A 17,520-nucleotide genomic window follows, 5' to 3' on the forward strand; every position below is an offset into this window, starting at 1 on the left:
ATCAACCTGTTTGGAGATGTTATGACACATCTCTGAAGCAGGTGAGACTTGAGCCCAAGCTTCCTCACTCAGACGTAGGGACGCTCTCACTCCACCACAAGAGCCCCTTCATTTTCTTGCCTGACAGTGTTTTAAAGTTATTATCATCTGTCAAAAGTTAGTGAACCACATTCTTCCAAATGAGAGGTCCTAAGTTCTCAACTGAAACGATTGCACTTGCATTTGCAGTCCCTTTGTTCCTTACATCAGGAATTGCACAAACATAGGATCTCATTTGTTTAGTAGCTTACAGCACTCACTTCCAAAAAATTGAATAGGTATGTAGCTGTATGTTAAGATATCACTAAAATTGGTAATAAAGTGCGTTTATTTGTTTCTCTCAGCTACGCTGTAGTGAATTTGTTTCTGCTCTGCACATGGCGAAAATTGAGTCCAGGATTAAACAAGAAGTGCCTAACCTGCTTATTTTGAAGTAAATAACTGATTGGACTTGCTGATTTGTATGCCGGATGATTGAAATATGAATGCAGCTGATGCTATTTGCATTTCTTCTCCTTTAAAAGGAAACACTACTGCTCCTGTGCATCCTGATGACCTGATAAAACTTGTGCAAGAGTGTTGTTACCATAGCAACTGTGCACTTGCAGCCCACAGTGTTACTGTTCTGACAAATATAGCTTCCTGCTTGGAGAAAGGTAATCTTGGAAAAACAAATGTTGGGTTCCAGTTTTCTAGGTTGATTGCAATTATTTGGAAGGTCTTCAATGTAGGAGAAAATAAAATCAATATGCCTGTCCTCCATTCATGAAGTTAGCAATTGAACAGGTTCAGAAAGTCATTCAGGATTCTAAATTAGAGTCAAATTCATTGACCTAATTCTTTACTTATAAGTCCTGTTTATTATATAATACTGTTTATAATGGCATTTACAGCCTGTAGTTGACGAATCATAAAAGTACAGCTTATGTCTGTTGAGAGATCAGGAGGAAGGAAACAATTATAGTCAATACTAATGGGATAAGTAAGATCATAGAATCCCTATGGTGTAGAAGCAGGCCATTCAGCCCATCGAATCCATACAAACCTCCGAAGAGCAGCCCAACCATACCCACCTGCCTACCATTCCTGTAACCCTGCATTTCCCATGGCTAATCCACCTGGCTTGCACCTTCCTAAACACTATGGATAATTTAGCATGGCCAATCCACCTAATGTATCAATTTTTGGACTTTGGGAGTAAACCTGTCCAATGTGGGAGAATATGCAAACTCCACAAAGCGAGTCGCCCAAGGTTGGAATTGAATCCAGGTTCTGGGTGCCGTGAAGCAGCAGTGCTAATTACTGACCCACAGTGCTGCTCCTTATTATTCTGTAAATTCTGTGTTAAATATTCTGTTAATTGTGCAGATCTAGTGTTAAATTAATAATAAAAACAATACACCTTTCCGTGTTTGCAATAACAGCTGAAATATCATGTCTGAACAATAACAAATGGTGTTTTATTTTGCTCAGCATTTTAATATGCTTTTATAGCTTCCCTTAAAATTTTGTTTGACCAAATAGACTAAATGACAAACATTATGGGCAGATGCAGCCCTAACAACCATATATTTATATAACTCATCATGAAGCTTATTTAAATTTCTAGCTCCATGAGTCATTGGCACTCAGAAGACTATAAATAAATGTGAACCAACATTCAGCTTCATCTCAAGGTGTCAATAATAGGACTATGCTTTTAAAGATCCTTCTCTAACTTGATTTTAAATGTGTTATTTTGTTATTAGTCAATCTGATTAAAAGTAGACACTTTTCTTGAAGAAAATGATTAAAATAGATTGTTTTGAAATGTAAGTTTGTCCAGAATTGTATTTATATTTTTATGTAGTAATCTTTTTATGGTATTTTTAATTTGTTTGAAATATTCCAATCAAAATCCATAGTGTTGTCAGATAAGCATGCACTTGCCTGTTAACAGTATCGATTTTAATTCCTTCAGTAAAATATGTTCAAATCAATTTTTTATTTAAAGGAGGAATGGATGAAAGGATATGAATGAACAAAGGGTAGAATTGGGTGTAAACCTGAATTGGCGATAATAAAAAAATCCCAGACTTAAGCATGCAAAGACACTTGGATTGAAGGCATGGTGACAACACTATCAAAATGAGCCAAAGACACTATAATCACATTTGAGACTGAGAGAAATGGGATCTGGGACTTGTTTTTGTGATGACTTTTGAAAGGTTATAATTTGTCTTATCTTGACACCAATCATTTAATACTTTTGAGCACTTTGTGTGCAAATTGATAGAGTCTCAGATGCTTTGTCAGCTGCCTTGAATGGTTATTCCATTGTCAGGAATAGTATTGAACTTGAGTATATTCAGGAATTATGTGTGTAGCGAGGGATGAGGAGAACTGGTAATTGGAGAAAAGTAAAGGTGGAATAGAAGAGCTTATAGATAGCTTCTATTTTTTCTGAACTCTGTTTCATGCTGTTACAATTTTTTTTGTCTAGCAGTTTGGGTGTAGAATTGTTGAGGCACTAACTTTGGCAAGCCTGCAAATTTGATTTCAGGGGTAGTTTTAAGATTTTTTTTAAGGTTTGCCCAGAATGACTAATGGATAATGATAGTAGGCAATCATAGAAAAGAACAATGCACACTTTAATCCTGATGAGTAAAATGGAAGAAAATTGATCAGTAGCTTGGTGGACACCAGAAGTATTCATACAGACTTCTGTTGTCTTTTGATGTTTTGGAGACAACCAAACTCAAGCAAATAAGCAAGCATGATGTCACGACTCAAGAAATAAAGTAATTAAAGCTTGCCCTTCTGTTTGTGGCATAATTGACAGTATTGTTAATTGTGTTTGGCAAGAATTGACAATTACAATACATATAGGGATTGGAGTTTTGTGAGTTTGAACTTGATTTTTTTTATCTCTCTTTTGTGATAACAAAATAACTACTTAGCATTAGCATAACAGCCAAAGATGCATCACAGAGGTAATATTTTCATGTATCATTTAATTTCCTTCCTTTAAATACGGTGGGGGGATGCAAAAACCTCATCTAGTCGTCCAGTTTCTGGATTGGGAGATGAAACTGGAAGACTACATGAAAGTTTGTGATCATCAATGATTTTAAAATGAAGACTAATCAATAAGAAGCAACAACCTGTCTTAAATGATAACCAAATGTGTTGCTATCTGGATTGCATATATCAACTGATATATATCTATTCTGATCACCAATAGTCCAATGTTGCATGTTCTAGCTATTTCTTGTTCTGTGTTCATTTATGCTGAAACTATAAACTATCAAGTAATGTTTTGATGCACAGTGCACACCTTTATTCTTGCATAAAGAAAAAATTCTGGTAGTTTTTGTTTTTCCACAAAACATTATTGAAATACTGAAGTTGTGCGTTCCACATTTGGTTGAGAAAATTGGTCACAAAAGCATGTAAATCTCAATTTGTATTACAATTATTTTGAACAGTAATAAATAAAATTTCCTGACTGCGGTGGAAATTTCTGATCATTTCTGTTCTTCCACGACAATCCATTTTATTGTTCCACCATCACCCATTGCAGTAAGCATGCTACTCTAACCTGCGAAATAAAGGATGAAGTTCGATCCTTTGTGCATCAGTTAACACTAACTATGACTTTGACTTGTCTAAGCAGAAATTGATTCGAATTTGCTGAGATTAAGAACATCCATTCTTTTGCTTTTGTTAAAAGCCTAATTTCAAAAAAAGAAGCGAAATTGCAAGGCCATTATTAGCACTAGACCGTTGTAGTTCCCAACTTCCAACATTTTGCTGTTTGTTTACCACTTATGATTGGATGTAAAGTAGTATCTAACTACCACCCTAGACATTTCATTTTAATCATTTTTGCTGCTTGCAGATTTTTTGTCTTTGGAACAGGATGCAGTATTTGCACTGGAGTCTCTCCTAGTTCTTTGCAGCCAGGAAAATGGTGTAGGAGCACAGAATGCTTTAAAGGTAAGGAATAAAATCTGCTTGTGAATGTGGAAGATGGCTTATATCCTGTTACCATGGAATGATTATACTTTGCCATGTCGTAGGATGTTATTGCAGTCTTTGCTCTCAGTTTTGAATTTACAGCCAAAAAGACGGAAACTAATTTTATTTTTTATAATACGTGTTTTCTGAGATCAGTACTGTTTAAGATGTAAATTAGAGTACTACAGTATTACTGTTAATGGCAATGGCATTGATTAATGAATACATAGTCCTTTTTCAGTCAGTTTACAGTGTATGATATCTTTCAATTGAGGATGGGCATCACTTTTCTCCTCGATAGAATATATCGCTTGTGACTGGGAGAGGACACTGTGTGCCTTGATTTTGGGGTGCTACAGTTTTTGATTTTTATTTTTCAGGCAGAGTAGTTTTTGACCGTCTGCCGCAGGAAAATTCCTGACCTGTTTTATTTGAAGTGCAATTTCACTGATGTAGTTAAACTGCAGGGTCTGGAAGGAGAGTTGCTTCCTGTCGAACCTTGATTCACGCCTGGGTCACTAACAGCATTTTATGCCTGTTTCAATCACAGCTAAATCATTGCATAAGAAGAACATAATGAGTGGGAGGCGTGTTCAAAATCGAAATGTTTAGTTTCCCCTGGCAAGTGTGTTAGTAATCAGAAGTCGTAGTTCGATCACAGATTATTTTGAAGTGGCATATGATGAGAATGCTTGTCTTGCAGAGGGTTGCTGAAATCTGCTGAAAGCACCAGCTGATCGAGTGGTAATATCACATTCAGTGGGAACTTTCAAACGGCAATTGAACATATACTTGAAGAGAAATAGAAACAGGAAATGCTCATAACACTCAGGTCTGGCAGTCTCTGCGTGAGAAACAGTTAAGGTCTGTGCCTTCTCTGAAATCTAATAGTTTTGAACAATTGAGAATGGGAGCTTGGGAAGAAACCATAGTATAGGCTCTTTAATATGGTGGGGACACAGGAAAGATTAAATGACAAAGTGTTTCATTGTGAAAGGTCAAAGCAAGTTGTAACACAACATATAAATAACTCAGTATTAGGTGGCTGAGGTGGAAAGCTGAAAAGCCTGCTTTCACCACCTTCCCAAAATACAAATAGCACCCACCTTGGTCAATCCATTTTTTTTTCAGTCTGTTCTGCCCCATTGAGCTGATTTTGTTTTCTTATCTCAAGTTTTACTGATTTTCTTTTTCTCCCTTATTCCAACATTGGCCATTGACAATTTCCTGACTCTTACTGTCTTCTTTTCACCATGGACTTCCAGTCCCTCTATCCCCAACAGAATTGTCTAATAGCTCTCTACATTTTTCTTGAGTGAAGAGACAATTCCCTATCTACCATTATCCTCCTCTGGCTGACTGAGCTTGTTCTTGGATTGAGTGGCAATTACTTTATCACCACTGATTTGCTCTAAATAAAAGATGTTCCTTTAGGCATTTCGTGGATCCTAACTATGCCTACATTTGTGGGATGTATGGTTCGTACCTTGTTCCAGTTCTGATCTGGCCTCATTTCCCATCCCTTTTTCTGGTCCTCCACCACCTCCAGCATTTTTCACCATACAAGCTTAGGCATTGCAACATTTGCCCTTTACCTCTGACCTCCTTTTTGTCCAAGGTTTCTGATACTCATTCTGAGTGAAAGAGATTTATTACTTTTTCTTTAATTTAGCATGCTGTGTATTTGTTGCTCATGATGTGGTCATTTTACATCAGGGACTGAATAACTGTTTTCTGGAACTCTTCCATTCAGTCAGCAAGCTTGAGCTTCCAGTCAAATGTTATTTTAATTCATTTTAATTTCTTTTGCCTCCTCCCACTTTGTATAAACTAAAGGGGTGGCTATGGGCAACTGCATGGTCTGACTTATGCCTGCCTCTTCATAGGATACGTGGAATAGTTGTGCATCCGCAGCTACACCAGCACCATTCCTTACCTTTTCCACCACTACATTGATGACTGCATCAGCACTGCTTTGTGCTCCCATGCTTTCCACCTCAACTTTAAATCCACCGAGACCATCTCTGACACCTCTCTCCTCTTTCTGGATCTCTTTGTTTCCATATCTGGAAATTGACTGACTGAGCACAACCTTAATTTCAAACCCACCAACTCCCACAGCAATTCAGTCCTGAGAAGAGTCCTGACCTGAAATGTCTACTTTCCTGCTCCTCCGATGCTGCCTGATCTGCTGTGCTTTTCCAGCTCCACATTTAATCGATTTTAATTCTTCATGTTAGTCCCACTTTGACCTATTTGCTACGGTGTTATTTCACAAGTTGAAGGTACAGTCCCTCACTTTTCAGTTGGGTGTGCTACAGCTTTCTGCGCTCAACATTGAATTGAACAATTGTAAATCATGATATCTGCCCCTTTGACCTTATTTCATTTTTGTTCCTTTGTTTCTTCTCTACTTTAAATTCAAATAGCAGTTATCATTTTTCAAAGGGATATACTTGCATTGGAGATAGTTCAGAGAAGTTCCGCTGGAATGGGATGTAAGGAAAGGTTAGTCATATGATCAGTAGATTTGAGAAGCAGGAAATGATCCATGGAAGCATAAAAAATTCTTGAGGGCAGAATGGTGTGCTTGACAGTGGGGATGCTGCAGTGATGCTTCTTCTGGGGTATCTAGAATTAAGAAGTAAAAAAGGGTTCTCCATCTGGAAAAGAGATGGAGAATTAACCTTGGGAAGTTTGAATCCCAAGTGCAGACTGGATCTTTGAATATATTCCAATTTGCATTAGACGGATTTTTGGTCTACATAGCGGAGGGCTATTGTGGGGGGCAAATGAGAAATTGGAATTGAAGCCAGTCAGGTCATCCATGGTCATCTTGAATGGCACAGCAGGCTTGATTGACGAAATGGCCTGCTCCTGCTTGTGTTTCATACATTCCATCATGCTCTGCACACCTTATTTGGACACTTTCTTGACATTCACATTTACCGCTCCCTTTAACATTCCATTTGGAAATGTTTACCAAGTAATAATCCCTGCTCCAGCCTCTTGCAGGTCTACACTTTAGTTGTTCTCCCCACACTAGACCTTCCAGTTGCTGAAAACCTTTTTGGTGAAAAGTCACAGATCTGAAGTGATAGCTCTATTTCTGTGTCTACAAATGCTACTAGACCTTCTGAATATTTCCAGAATTTTCAATTTTTTTTCAAGATTTACAATATCCAGTGTACAAAGTTAAAATCTCACAACACCAGGTTATAGTCCAACAGGTTTAATTGGAAGCACACTAGCTTTTGGAGCGACACTCCTTCATTAGGTGGTTGTGGAGGACACTATTGTAAGACACAGAATTTATAGCAAAAATTTACAGTGCGATGTAACTGAAATTGTACACTGAAAAATACCTTGATTGTTCAGTCTTTCATCTGTTTGAATACCATGATAGTTTTACTTCTTTCATGTGTAAATCACAAAACATTTTTTTTTAAAAGTTGCATTCTCAGGTTAACTGTAACAATTGGTGTCACTCGACAATATGTTGAAGGTGTTAGCCCCCTGTGTTCTCAGTCTATGCCATGAAGTTTAGATTGATTCTAATCTAAAAAGCCAGATAACGGAGTTTTACACAAATTCATGCAGTTTTTGAGCACAGTACATTGTAACTCTGCAAGTACAAATTCACCCCACAAAATATGTGTGTGTGTCTGTCTGTCTCTGTCTGGGCTGGGGAGTTGTTACGTACGCACACACATATACACTGTCTCTCACATACACTCACAACTCCCCACCCCAGGCAAACACACGCTCCCATACTCACATATGCACCCCCTCACAGACTTTAGACACTCTACACTCTCACACTCACAATTCTTCCCCCCCCCCCCCCCCAACCCAGACAGGCAGAGTGATTTTTTAACTTTGCACACTCCAGTCCAACACTGGCATCTCCAAAACATCCAGTGTATTTGCAATTGCAGGTATGGGGCTAAGGGTGAGATGTAGGGTTACATTGGGCAACTCTTCCTATGAACTGGTGCAGGACAGACTGGTCAAGTGACCTCTCTTCTGTGCTGAACAATTCCCTGATCAATAAAATGTGAATGAGAAATAACAATAGACAGGACAGTAACATTAAAGAGAAGCAGTAAGAATTAAATTTAATAATAGACTGGAATGTACCATCAAACAGCGTTAGTAAGTGTTTCCGCTTTATGAACTATAAATATGAACCTCCGATCATCACCCATCCTTTACTGATTGTGATACAAACCTTTTTTGTAATTTTGCTGTCATGCATCCACTAATTACAGTGAAATGAGTCGACAACTTGCTCTCAGTCCCACAGCATGACTATCAGAGAGAATACAAAATCATCTTGGAAGACACTCCTATTCTTCCTGTTGTCTTTCCATCTCTGTCTGACTGTACTTGCCATTGTAATTTAGATAAGACTGAGAGATTGGTGTGATGAATTTATAAACATCATTGTGCACCTCCCACCTGCAGTAATTTTTGAATTATGAATAGGTTTTAACAATGTTGCAGAGCTCAAAAGATTATTATTACATTGAGATTTATTGTCATTAAGATTGTGAATTGCTCTGAATTTGAAAATAAATTATTTCATTTTACAGTATTTATGAAGTTCAACTGTAGGCATGTGAACATCACACACTATCTGTATATACTAGTTTACCTAATGAAAATAACAATATAAATCACTTCGCATAACTCAGTATCTCCACTTAATTTTGCTCTGTTTTCTTTTGGTTCCTCTCTTTTCTTTGTCTTTTTTTTTTCAGCCTATTCTCATTTGGTTTTATCTCTTTCTTCCCTACCCTATTTATTTTTCTTCTTTTTAAACTCCTTCCCACTCTCCTTTCTATCCTCATCCTTATGAAACTCCCAAGAGAAACCTGAAGTCTAATCTAACATCTCAAGGACTAATTGTCACTGGATTGTAGCTACCACTTTCTTTGAGGGGAACAAAAGTATTCAATTGTAAATGGATGTTGTTGAGTTTACAAGTGAAGTGCCTAGGAAGGAAGGAATGAAAAGGCCAGGACTGGGAGAGGTGGGCAAGTAAAATCAGAGGAGCCAGATAAGGGAGAAAACAAACAGGAAGACGGTGATAAGGACTTAGGATCAAAAAAGTTGGAACCTTCCAGGATTGAGGAGGTGAGAAGAGATGTTCAGTCCTAGGTAGAACATGAGGTCAGTGCTTACCTTGAGCTAGGACATACCATACAAGGAAAAAGTTGAAAACCAGCAGGGAGACCAAGAGGTAACAGCAAAATACACCTCTCCCACAAAACCCCCAATTCATGTAAAAATAGAGCAAAATCTGAGAATTATCAGTATTTACAGTTGTATAAACCTGGTAAATTTTGTGAAACAGCTTTTTGTCAAGCGCAGTTTTTGAAATGTGTCATGTAAATGTTGACCCTCATTTTAATGGTTGCATTGATAGATGGGCACAGTTTGCATTATGTCCAGATCTCTGCCTTATGCATGGTTTCCACTCAGCGAGCAGGCAGCAAAGCCTGGGAGTTGGTAGTTTCAATCTCAGGGTCTTCAGGGCACTGATAGCTAAATTGAAGGCTTGTGATTGGCAGGGTCCAGCTGGTTAGGAAAGGTAGTTCCAGATGGCAGCGACTCTGTTTTGACATTAATGTAACTGGTATATTCGATATACCAGATTGGTCAGGTACAAGAGTGAAGCAACTATAAAGAAAGTTGGATAGGTTGCTTATATTAGAATATAGATCCATAGTTGGATAATTGGACAGAAAGAGCTGGAAGTTGACCTAAAGGTCAATAATCAATAAGACCTTATAGTGTCTGTCAATGAGCGTCCTCAGTAAATGATTACTTAAAGCTCCATATTGTGAGGAGATTGAAATGGTGCATTACAGACAGAAGAGCTCATTAGGACAATGGAGGTCTTGCTGAAATTAACAGCACTGTTTCAATTTGGATCTGTTTTCTACACAAAAGCAAAAGCGAAGTCCAACATCATTGGGGATCTGGAGTCAGAAGACTGGAAGGGCATCCTGGAAGTTGGAAGGGTGGGGTGGTGGTGATTTGAGAGATGCTGGCAATCACAGTTTGCTATAGATGATCAGCTATTAAGATGGGAGGATGGTGGGAATGAGAGACCTAATATTGTGCGACCCGTGGGCACTTTGTGCAGTATGAGACCTGTGTGATGCTGCATAAAGAGACCTATTTGTTAAATTTTGCACTTTGACATATTAACACTGGCAAGTCATGAGGTTATCAGGGAAAATATTCAGGTTTTTGCTGTTTTTTTTCTGATTATTGTGATAAGTCTGGCATTTTACGATCTAATAGGCTCAGCACCTATACTTTTTGTGCGTTCATTGGTACTTAATCCTCTGATGTCTTTTTCCCCTTTGTACAGACTGCATTTACTTGCATGGTAAAGCTGACACGTAGTCGCCCTCACCTGAGTCAGCCTGTGGTTGAATCTCTGCTGACCCAACTACATAATGCACAGGACACTGCTCGTATTCCAATGTGCCATAGCCTTGCAGCTATAGCAATGCAGTTGCCTGTCTTGGGCGAAGGAATACTAGGAGAACTGATGGATTTGTATAAAATGATTGGATCTTCATCAACAGACAAACAACAAGAACTTCTGGTAAAACAAATGTTCAGATTCATTTGATCAAAAAGTGTACATTTGATTAAAAGGAAAATATAAAATTGTACAGTGTTACTGATTTTGTATAAGAAACTAGTAAACTGGTTCCTGAGCGAATGATGAGTAAAATCAAGTTAGGATTCTTAGAGTTTCACGGCCTGGAAAAGAGGCCAGTTGGCACCTATGCTAGCTGTCTGAAAGAACCTGTATGACAACTGACCAAGAGTATTTTTATGAATCACATGAACAACATCTTTTATATTTATTTTTATTAATGCACTTATTTTATTACACTTATAATTGAAAACTATGATTTCCTAATGGGAACATTTTCCCCATTTATGTAGAGGCTTACCTGCTAATGAGTATAGTTGACTGTCTTCAGTGACCTGAATTGTTACCTTTAGTGAATGAACCAATAACATCTGTGTTTTAAGGTGTTCTAGGTTACATTAGGAGTTGTCGTCATAATTTTAAAATAATGGCTTAAGTAAAAATATATTTTTAGGGAGGACAAATCTTTATTCCTTTGAAAAGTGACATATTTGATAAATGAATATGAATTTTTCTTTACCAAACAATATTTGTGATTTGCCTTCTAGATTGGTTTATTGCATGATATTGCTTGAAAATAAAAATGGTGTTTGAATATGATTATTTACTCAAGAAATAGCTATATTGTGCCACACACTCTGGATTTTTTAGTAAAAGTAACTTCAAAACTAATTTCCCCTGTCAGTTCAGCTTTTGATCAGACTCACTTTTTGGTTAAAAGTATGTTTGATTACAGTCCTGTGAAGTGCCTTGGAATCTTTTACAACATTTAATGGCACTTTATAAATGTAAGTTGTTGCTTTGCATTTTAAATATTTTTACAGCTTTTTAGAAACATAGAAAATATTTGCAGGACTAGGCCATTCAACCCTTCGAGCCTACACCACCATTTAATATGGTCATGACTGATCGTGCAATCTCATTATCCCATTCCTGTCCTCTCCACATACCCCCTTGACACTTTTAGCACAAGGACAACATCTAGCTCCCTCTTAAGTATTTCTAAAGAACTGGCTCCAACAAGCTTCCTGTGGTAGAGAATTCCACAGGTTCACAACCAGTGAAGAAATTCTTCCTCATCTCAGTCCTGAATGTCTTAGCCCTTATTCTTATACTATGAGCCTTTGTTTTCGACTTCCTCAACATTGGGAACATTTTTCCCGCATCTAGCCTATTCAATCCCATCAAGATTTTGTATGTGTCTGAGATCCCCCGTCATTCTTTTAAATTCCAGCGAATAAAGGCCCAGTTTGACCCAGTCTTTCCTCTTTTGTCAGTCCTGCCATCCCAGAAATCAGTTTGGTGAATCTTTGTTGGACTCCCTCAAGAGAAAAAAATGTCCTTCCTCAGACTAGGAGACCAAAACCGCAACAATGATCAATATATTTTCTTCTTTCCCTGCCAGGTAGCATTGGCTGCAGTCATTTTTGTAGCCAATCAGAAAACTTTGTCTTCTGAAGTCAAAGGTGTCATAAAACAACAATTGGAAAATGTAGCCAATGGCTGGACAGTTTACAGAATTGCTCGGCAGGCATCCAGAATGGTAATTTTTTTTTCAAGATATTTTATGAATGAATCCTAACCAAAAATTAAACAAATATTGCTTATATGCAAAAATCTGAGCTTTGTGAGGAGCATCTGTCTCTTCTAAAAGTAACTTGGGTGTTGGAGTACTCTTTCTTCCTTTGTAAGGGTTTCCCCCGATCGTTGTTCTGTGCCAGAGAACCCCTGTACTGTTTGTGAGACTGTGCGAAGGGGTTCGTGAAAGCTGGAAGAGCAACAGGACTTTCTGTCATTGAGAGTATTTCCTGGTATATTCAAACAGGTAAGGGTGAAATTACAGGCAATCTTCTTGTGTCCCCTTGTTTGCATACAACTCCTACTTGTTTCAAAACCTCCAATGCCCTCCTTCAACTTTTCCAGATCCAAATAGCATCCCATTATCAATCTGTCCGTTGGGCTGGGAAGGTGCAGTTAAGTGATGAATGTGAAGGCAATGACAGGAGAAAGAAATGAAACCTAATAATGGTCCATCCTTACTCTCCCTTTCCTCTTCGAGTTATTTGAATGTGTTGGTTGCACATTTCAACTCTTACAATCCGCTATTTGAATCTATTTGTCTTGTCTGCCCTGTTGGTAGTACCCTGATTACCCTGACCAAAATCGCAAATTTCATCTTCTGAACTGCATCCACAGTACATTATCCCTGCTTATACCCTCAGCATCATTGCTGCAGCATTTGACAAGTTCAACTAAGCTGTTCTCCAATAGCCTGTAATAGCTTTCTGACATCTAGTTCCATTGAATATCCCTTGAATATTTTTATTCTGCCAGCAAAGTTTTTTTTTGTTTCTGCATTTTGTCACTTTTGGGCACTTTCTTTGACTATAAAATAATTTGTTGTGACTGCCCTCTATTATGTCATAGTGTGCAAGACTCTTTGTGTTGCAGCTTTCTGCAGTTTTTTTTTCCCGTTTAAATAATTCTTTGTTTTTTCTGTTTTCTCTTCCAAAATGAATAAATTCATATTTTCCCACATTACACACCATTTCCAATTTTTTGCCTATCAGTTAACCTATCAATACCTCTCTTTCAGTTTTATCCCTCTCATAATTTGCCTTGCCACTTATATTTGTGTCATCTTCATATTTAACTGCTTTCTTTCACCAAGTCATTACTTTTTGGGAAAGCAAATCTTAGCAGGACTTATACACTGCCAAAAGGGTTACCTCAGATAGGGATAGGAAGGGTTTGAAGGGATATGGGCCGGCTGCTGGCAGGTGGGAGTAGATTGGGTTGGGATATCTGGTCAGCACAAACAGGTTGGCTCTATAAAGTGTAAACAGTTGTAGTCCCAACACTGATTCCTGTGAAATCCCACTGGTTGCAGGTCATCAACCTGTAGAAGAACGCTGATCCTGAATTGCTCTTTTCTGCTCATTAACCAATTCTCTTACCCACGCAATGCACTCCCTCCAACACTGTGGGCTCTTACGACTTAACCTTTTTGAGGTATCTTGTTGAAAGTCTTCTAAAGGTCCATATAAAACATGTACTGGTTCCGCTCCCGCCACTTTGGTTGAGACTGCCCAAAAAAACCTCTTTTAAAAAAAAATTAGTCAGATGTAATTTCTCTTTCAAGAAGCCATATTAATGCATGATTAGATTATGATTTTTCTCATGTTCTGCTTTTACTTCCTTAATTGATTCCAAGACTTTTCCAATGATATATGGTAGTTGACCGATACTTGGTTTTTTTTTGTCTCCCTTTTTAAATAGGGATGTCACATCGTTGGTTAGCATTAGGTATCTTCTAGTACCTCTCTAGAATCTAAAGATTTTTGGAAAAATTCAACCAATGCATTCACTATAGCTGTCACTACCTTCTTGAGGATCCCAGGATGCAATTAATTAGGGTCAGGCCTTTAGCCCACATTAGCTTGTCAAATACTATTTTTCTAGTGATGCAGTATTCTTTAGTATTCATGGGATGTTCAAAGTATCTTCCATCATAAAGACTGATGAAAAGTATCTGTTTAAAAATCTGCCATTTCTCTGTTCCTCATATCTGGGGAGATAGTTTATTCTTCTAAGGCCCTACATTTACTTTGGCCTCTTATTCTTTTCTGATATCTTTAAAGAAGCTCTTTTTGTCAGTTGTTTTTAATGTTTCTTGCTAGCTTGCCATTATAGTTTACTTTCTCTCTCTCTCTACTTTCTCTACATGATTAGAGAAAAAAGATAATCTATTTTACATTCCAGGGAATAAGTAATGAATAAAGATTGGAATTGAAAGAAACAGTAATAAAGATTAAAGGCATTTAAAAGTTGGCAAATTCCCAGGCCCAGCTAGTTTCTATCCCAGCATTTTAAAGGAAACAGTTAAGGAAATTTATCAAACTGCTGTGAATTTAGGAATTATTCTTAATTTTGGAAAATTTCGAAGTTCCATTATTTAAGAAAGATGACTGAGATAGCTACAACATTGTTGATCCAATCATCTAGCATCTGTTATGGGGAAGTTATTGAAATACTTAAAAAAAAGGACAGTGATTTGCCCATTGGAAAAAAATTGAATTTATTAGAGAGAGTCAACACACGTTTGTAAAAAAGGTCTGAAAACTCGCAGCTAGAGTTCAATATAGATAGGCGTTGCTGAAGGATTTTTGGATGTTGAAAGAAATGAATAAGGTATGTTGTGAGGAGCTTTTCCCAGTGTTGGAGAACTTAGGGCAAGCGGATATAATCTTAAAATCATGGCCAAATCATTCACGGAAGAAGGGTGACAGTGTGTGGAACTCTTAAGAGAAAGTAGATGCAAGGTCAGTTTTAAATTTGAGATGTTGGTGAGCCAAGAGATTAAGATCTGAAGTGAAAGTGACCAAATGGAGTTAGCAACCATGACTTCATATAATAGTGGAAAAGACTTAAAGGGCTGAAGGCATTATTTTTATTCCTAACTGAACATTAGGAAGACCAAATTTTTGATAAAGGCTAAAAAACACTCTGCTCTCTTGCCACTGACTCTCACTACCTCCCTTGCCATTTATCTAAGCTGAAGCAGGCTGAAACTTTGATATTCTGTTCTCAGGTTAAATCCTGCCCTGTAGCATTGACTAAGACTTTGATTTCCACCCATGCAATATTTTCTGCTTCCATCTTTACTCATCCTTAATTTCTTACTCTTTCTTGGCTTTGCCTCACCCTAAATTTTTGCAATTTTCACTCATTTCCTCTTTCTGATGCCGGCTTTTTTGCATCATTTTTTCCTCAGCTGACCGCTAACAGAATCTTCATCTAATTCTATTCTCTGAGCCATTACAGTAGCCATTTTCTTTCTCCTCTTAGAAATTCCCTCAGAGCAGAGCTTTTCAACTAAAAACCTCTTCAATCCTAATCTCTTTGCCCAGGCATCAATCCGTTCCTATTTTGTATTTTCTCTTCTTTTAAAGTGCATTGGGCTGTTCTCTACTGTGAAACTGCTATGTAATTGCTAATGGTGCTGGATGGGTTTGTCCACTGAAGCAAGGAAGGGATGGTAGGTTGAAAGAACCTTGGATGACAAGGGATTTGGTCACCTAGTCAAGAGGAAGAAGGAGACTTAAAATTAAGGAGGTAAGGATCAGATAAGTCGCTAGCGAGTTACAAGGTAGCCAGGAAGAACTGAAGAATGGACTTAGGAGAGGTAGAAGGAGACATGAAAAAGCTTTAACAGGTAGGATTAAGGAAAACCCTAACTTACTCTACACTTGCGTGAAGAAAAAGAGGATGGCCAGAGTGAGGGTAGGGCCAATCAGGGATAGTGGAGGGAACTTGTACCTGGAGTTGGAAGAGGTAGGGGAGGTCATTAATGAATACTTTGCTTCAGTATTCACTGCTGAGAGACACCTTGACGTTTCTGAGGACAGCGTGAAACAAACTGATAAGCTTGAACAGGTTGATGTTAAGGAGGATGTGTTGAAAATTTTGAAAATTATAAGGATGGATAAATCCCCTGGGCCAGAGGGGCTACCCAAGGTTACTTCAGGAAGCAAGGGAAGAGATTGCTGTGCCTTTGGCTATGATCTTTGCATTCTCACTGTCCATTGGAGTAGTGCCAGATGATTGGAGTGTGATGCATGTTATTTCCTTGTTCAACAAAAAGTGAGTTGGGATAATCCTGGGAATTACAGACCAGTTAGTCTCACATCTGTGGTGGGAAAAGTATTGGAGAGAATTCTGACAGACAGGACTTATGATTACTTGGAAAACCATAATTTGATTAAAGATAGTTAGCATGGCTTTGTGAGGGGCAGGTCGTGCCTCACAAACCTCATTGAATTCATTGAGGATGTGACGAAGCACATTAATGAAGGTAGAATAGTGGATGCTGTGTACATGGATTTTAGCAAGGCATCTGATAAGGTACCCCATGGTAAGCTTATTCAAAAAGTAAGGAGGCAAGGGATACAGGGAAATCTGGCTGTCTGGATACAGAATTATCTGGCCCACAGAAGATGGTAGTAGATTGAAAGTATTCAACCTGGAGCTTGGTGACCACTGGTGTTTCACAGGGACCAGTTCTGGGTCCTCTGCTTGTGATTTTTGTAAATGATTTGGATGAGGAAGGGTGGGTTCGTAAATTTGTCAAGAAGGTTGGTGGAGTTGTGGATAGTGTGGAAGGCTGTTGTAGGTTGCAATGGGACATTGACAGGATGTAAAACTGGAGTGATAAGTGGCAGATGGAGTTCAACCTGGAAAAGTGTGAAGCGATTCATTTTGGAATGTTGAATCTGAGTACAGAATTCAAGGTTAAGGGCAGGATTCTTGGTATTGTAGAGAAACACAGGGATTTTGGGGTCCATATCCATAGGTCCCTCAAAGTTGCCACCCAAGTTGACAGTTGTCAAAAAGGCGTATGGTGTGTTGGCTTTCATTAACAGGGCAAGTGAGTTTAAGAGCCGTGAGGTTATGCTGCAGCTCTATCGACCCCTGGTTAGACCACATTGAAATATTGTATTCAGTTCTGGTGGCCTCATTATACGAAAGATGTGGAAGCTCTCGGAAGGGTGCAGAGGAGATTTACCAGGATGCTGCCTGGACTGGAGGGCATGTCTTATGAAGGAAGGTTGAGGGAGCTAGGCTTTATCTCATTGGAGTGAAGAAGAATGAAGAAATGGCTATAACGAGGGGGCAGAATTTTATGCTGTTTGGAGGAAGGTTTAGGCGAGATGTCGGAGGTAGGTTCTTTACAGACAGAATGGTGGGTGCATGGAATGCACTGCCTGCAGTGGTAGTAGAGTCAGATACATTAGGGACAT

General features: G+C 38.4%; 1 protein-coding gene across 2 annotated transcripts in view; it reads left to right on the forward strand.

Moving 5' to 3' along the window:
- The window catches only part of ints7 (integrator complex subunit 7), a 64,356-nt gene that overhangs the window by 23,056 nt on the left and 23,780 nt on the right, over window positions 1-17,520 (forward strand). For both annotated transcript variants that reach the window (XM_060831483.1, XM_060831484.1), the window contains exons 9-12: window positions 564-695; window positions 3,920-4,017; window positions 10,424-10,663; window positions 12,126-12,263. In XM_060831483.1, coding sequence (XP_060687466.1) covers window positions 564-695; window positions 3,920-4,017; window positions 10,424-10,663; window positions 12,126-12,263 — 608 coding nt within the window. The remainder of the gene's footprint in view (window positions 1-563; window positions 696-3,919; window positions 4,018-10,423; window positions 10,664-12,125; window positions 12,264-17,520) is intronic.

This window comes from Hemiscyllium ocellatum, chromosome 10, assembly GCF_020745735.1.
Source record: "Hemiscyllium ocellatum isolate sHemOce1 chromosome 10, sHemOce1.pat.X.cur, whole genome shotgun sequence".
NCBI classification, from domain to species: domain Eukaryota; kingdom Metazoa; phylum Chordata; class Chondrichthyes; order Orectolobiformes; family Hemiscylliidae; genus Hemiscyllium; species Hemiscyllium ocellatum.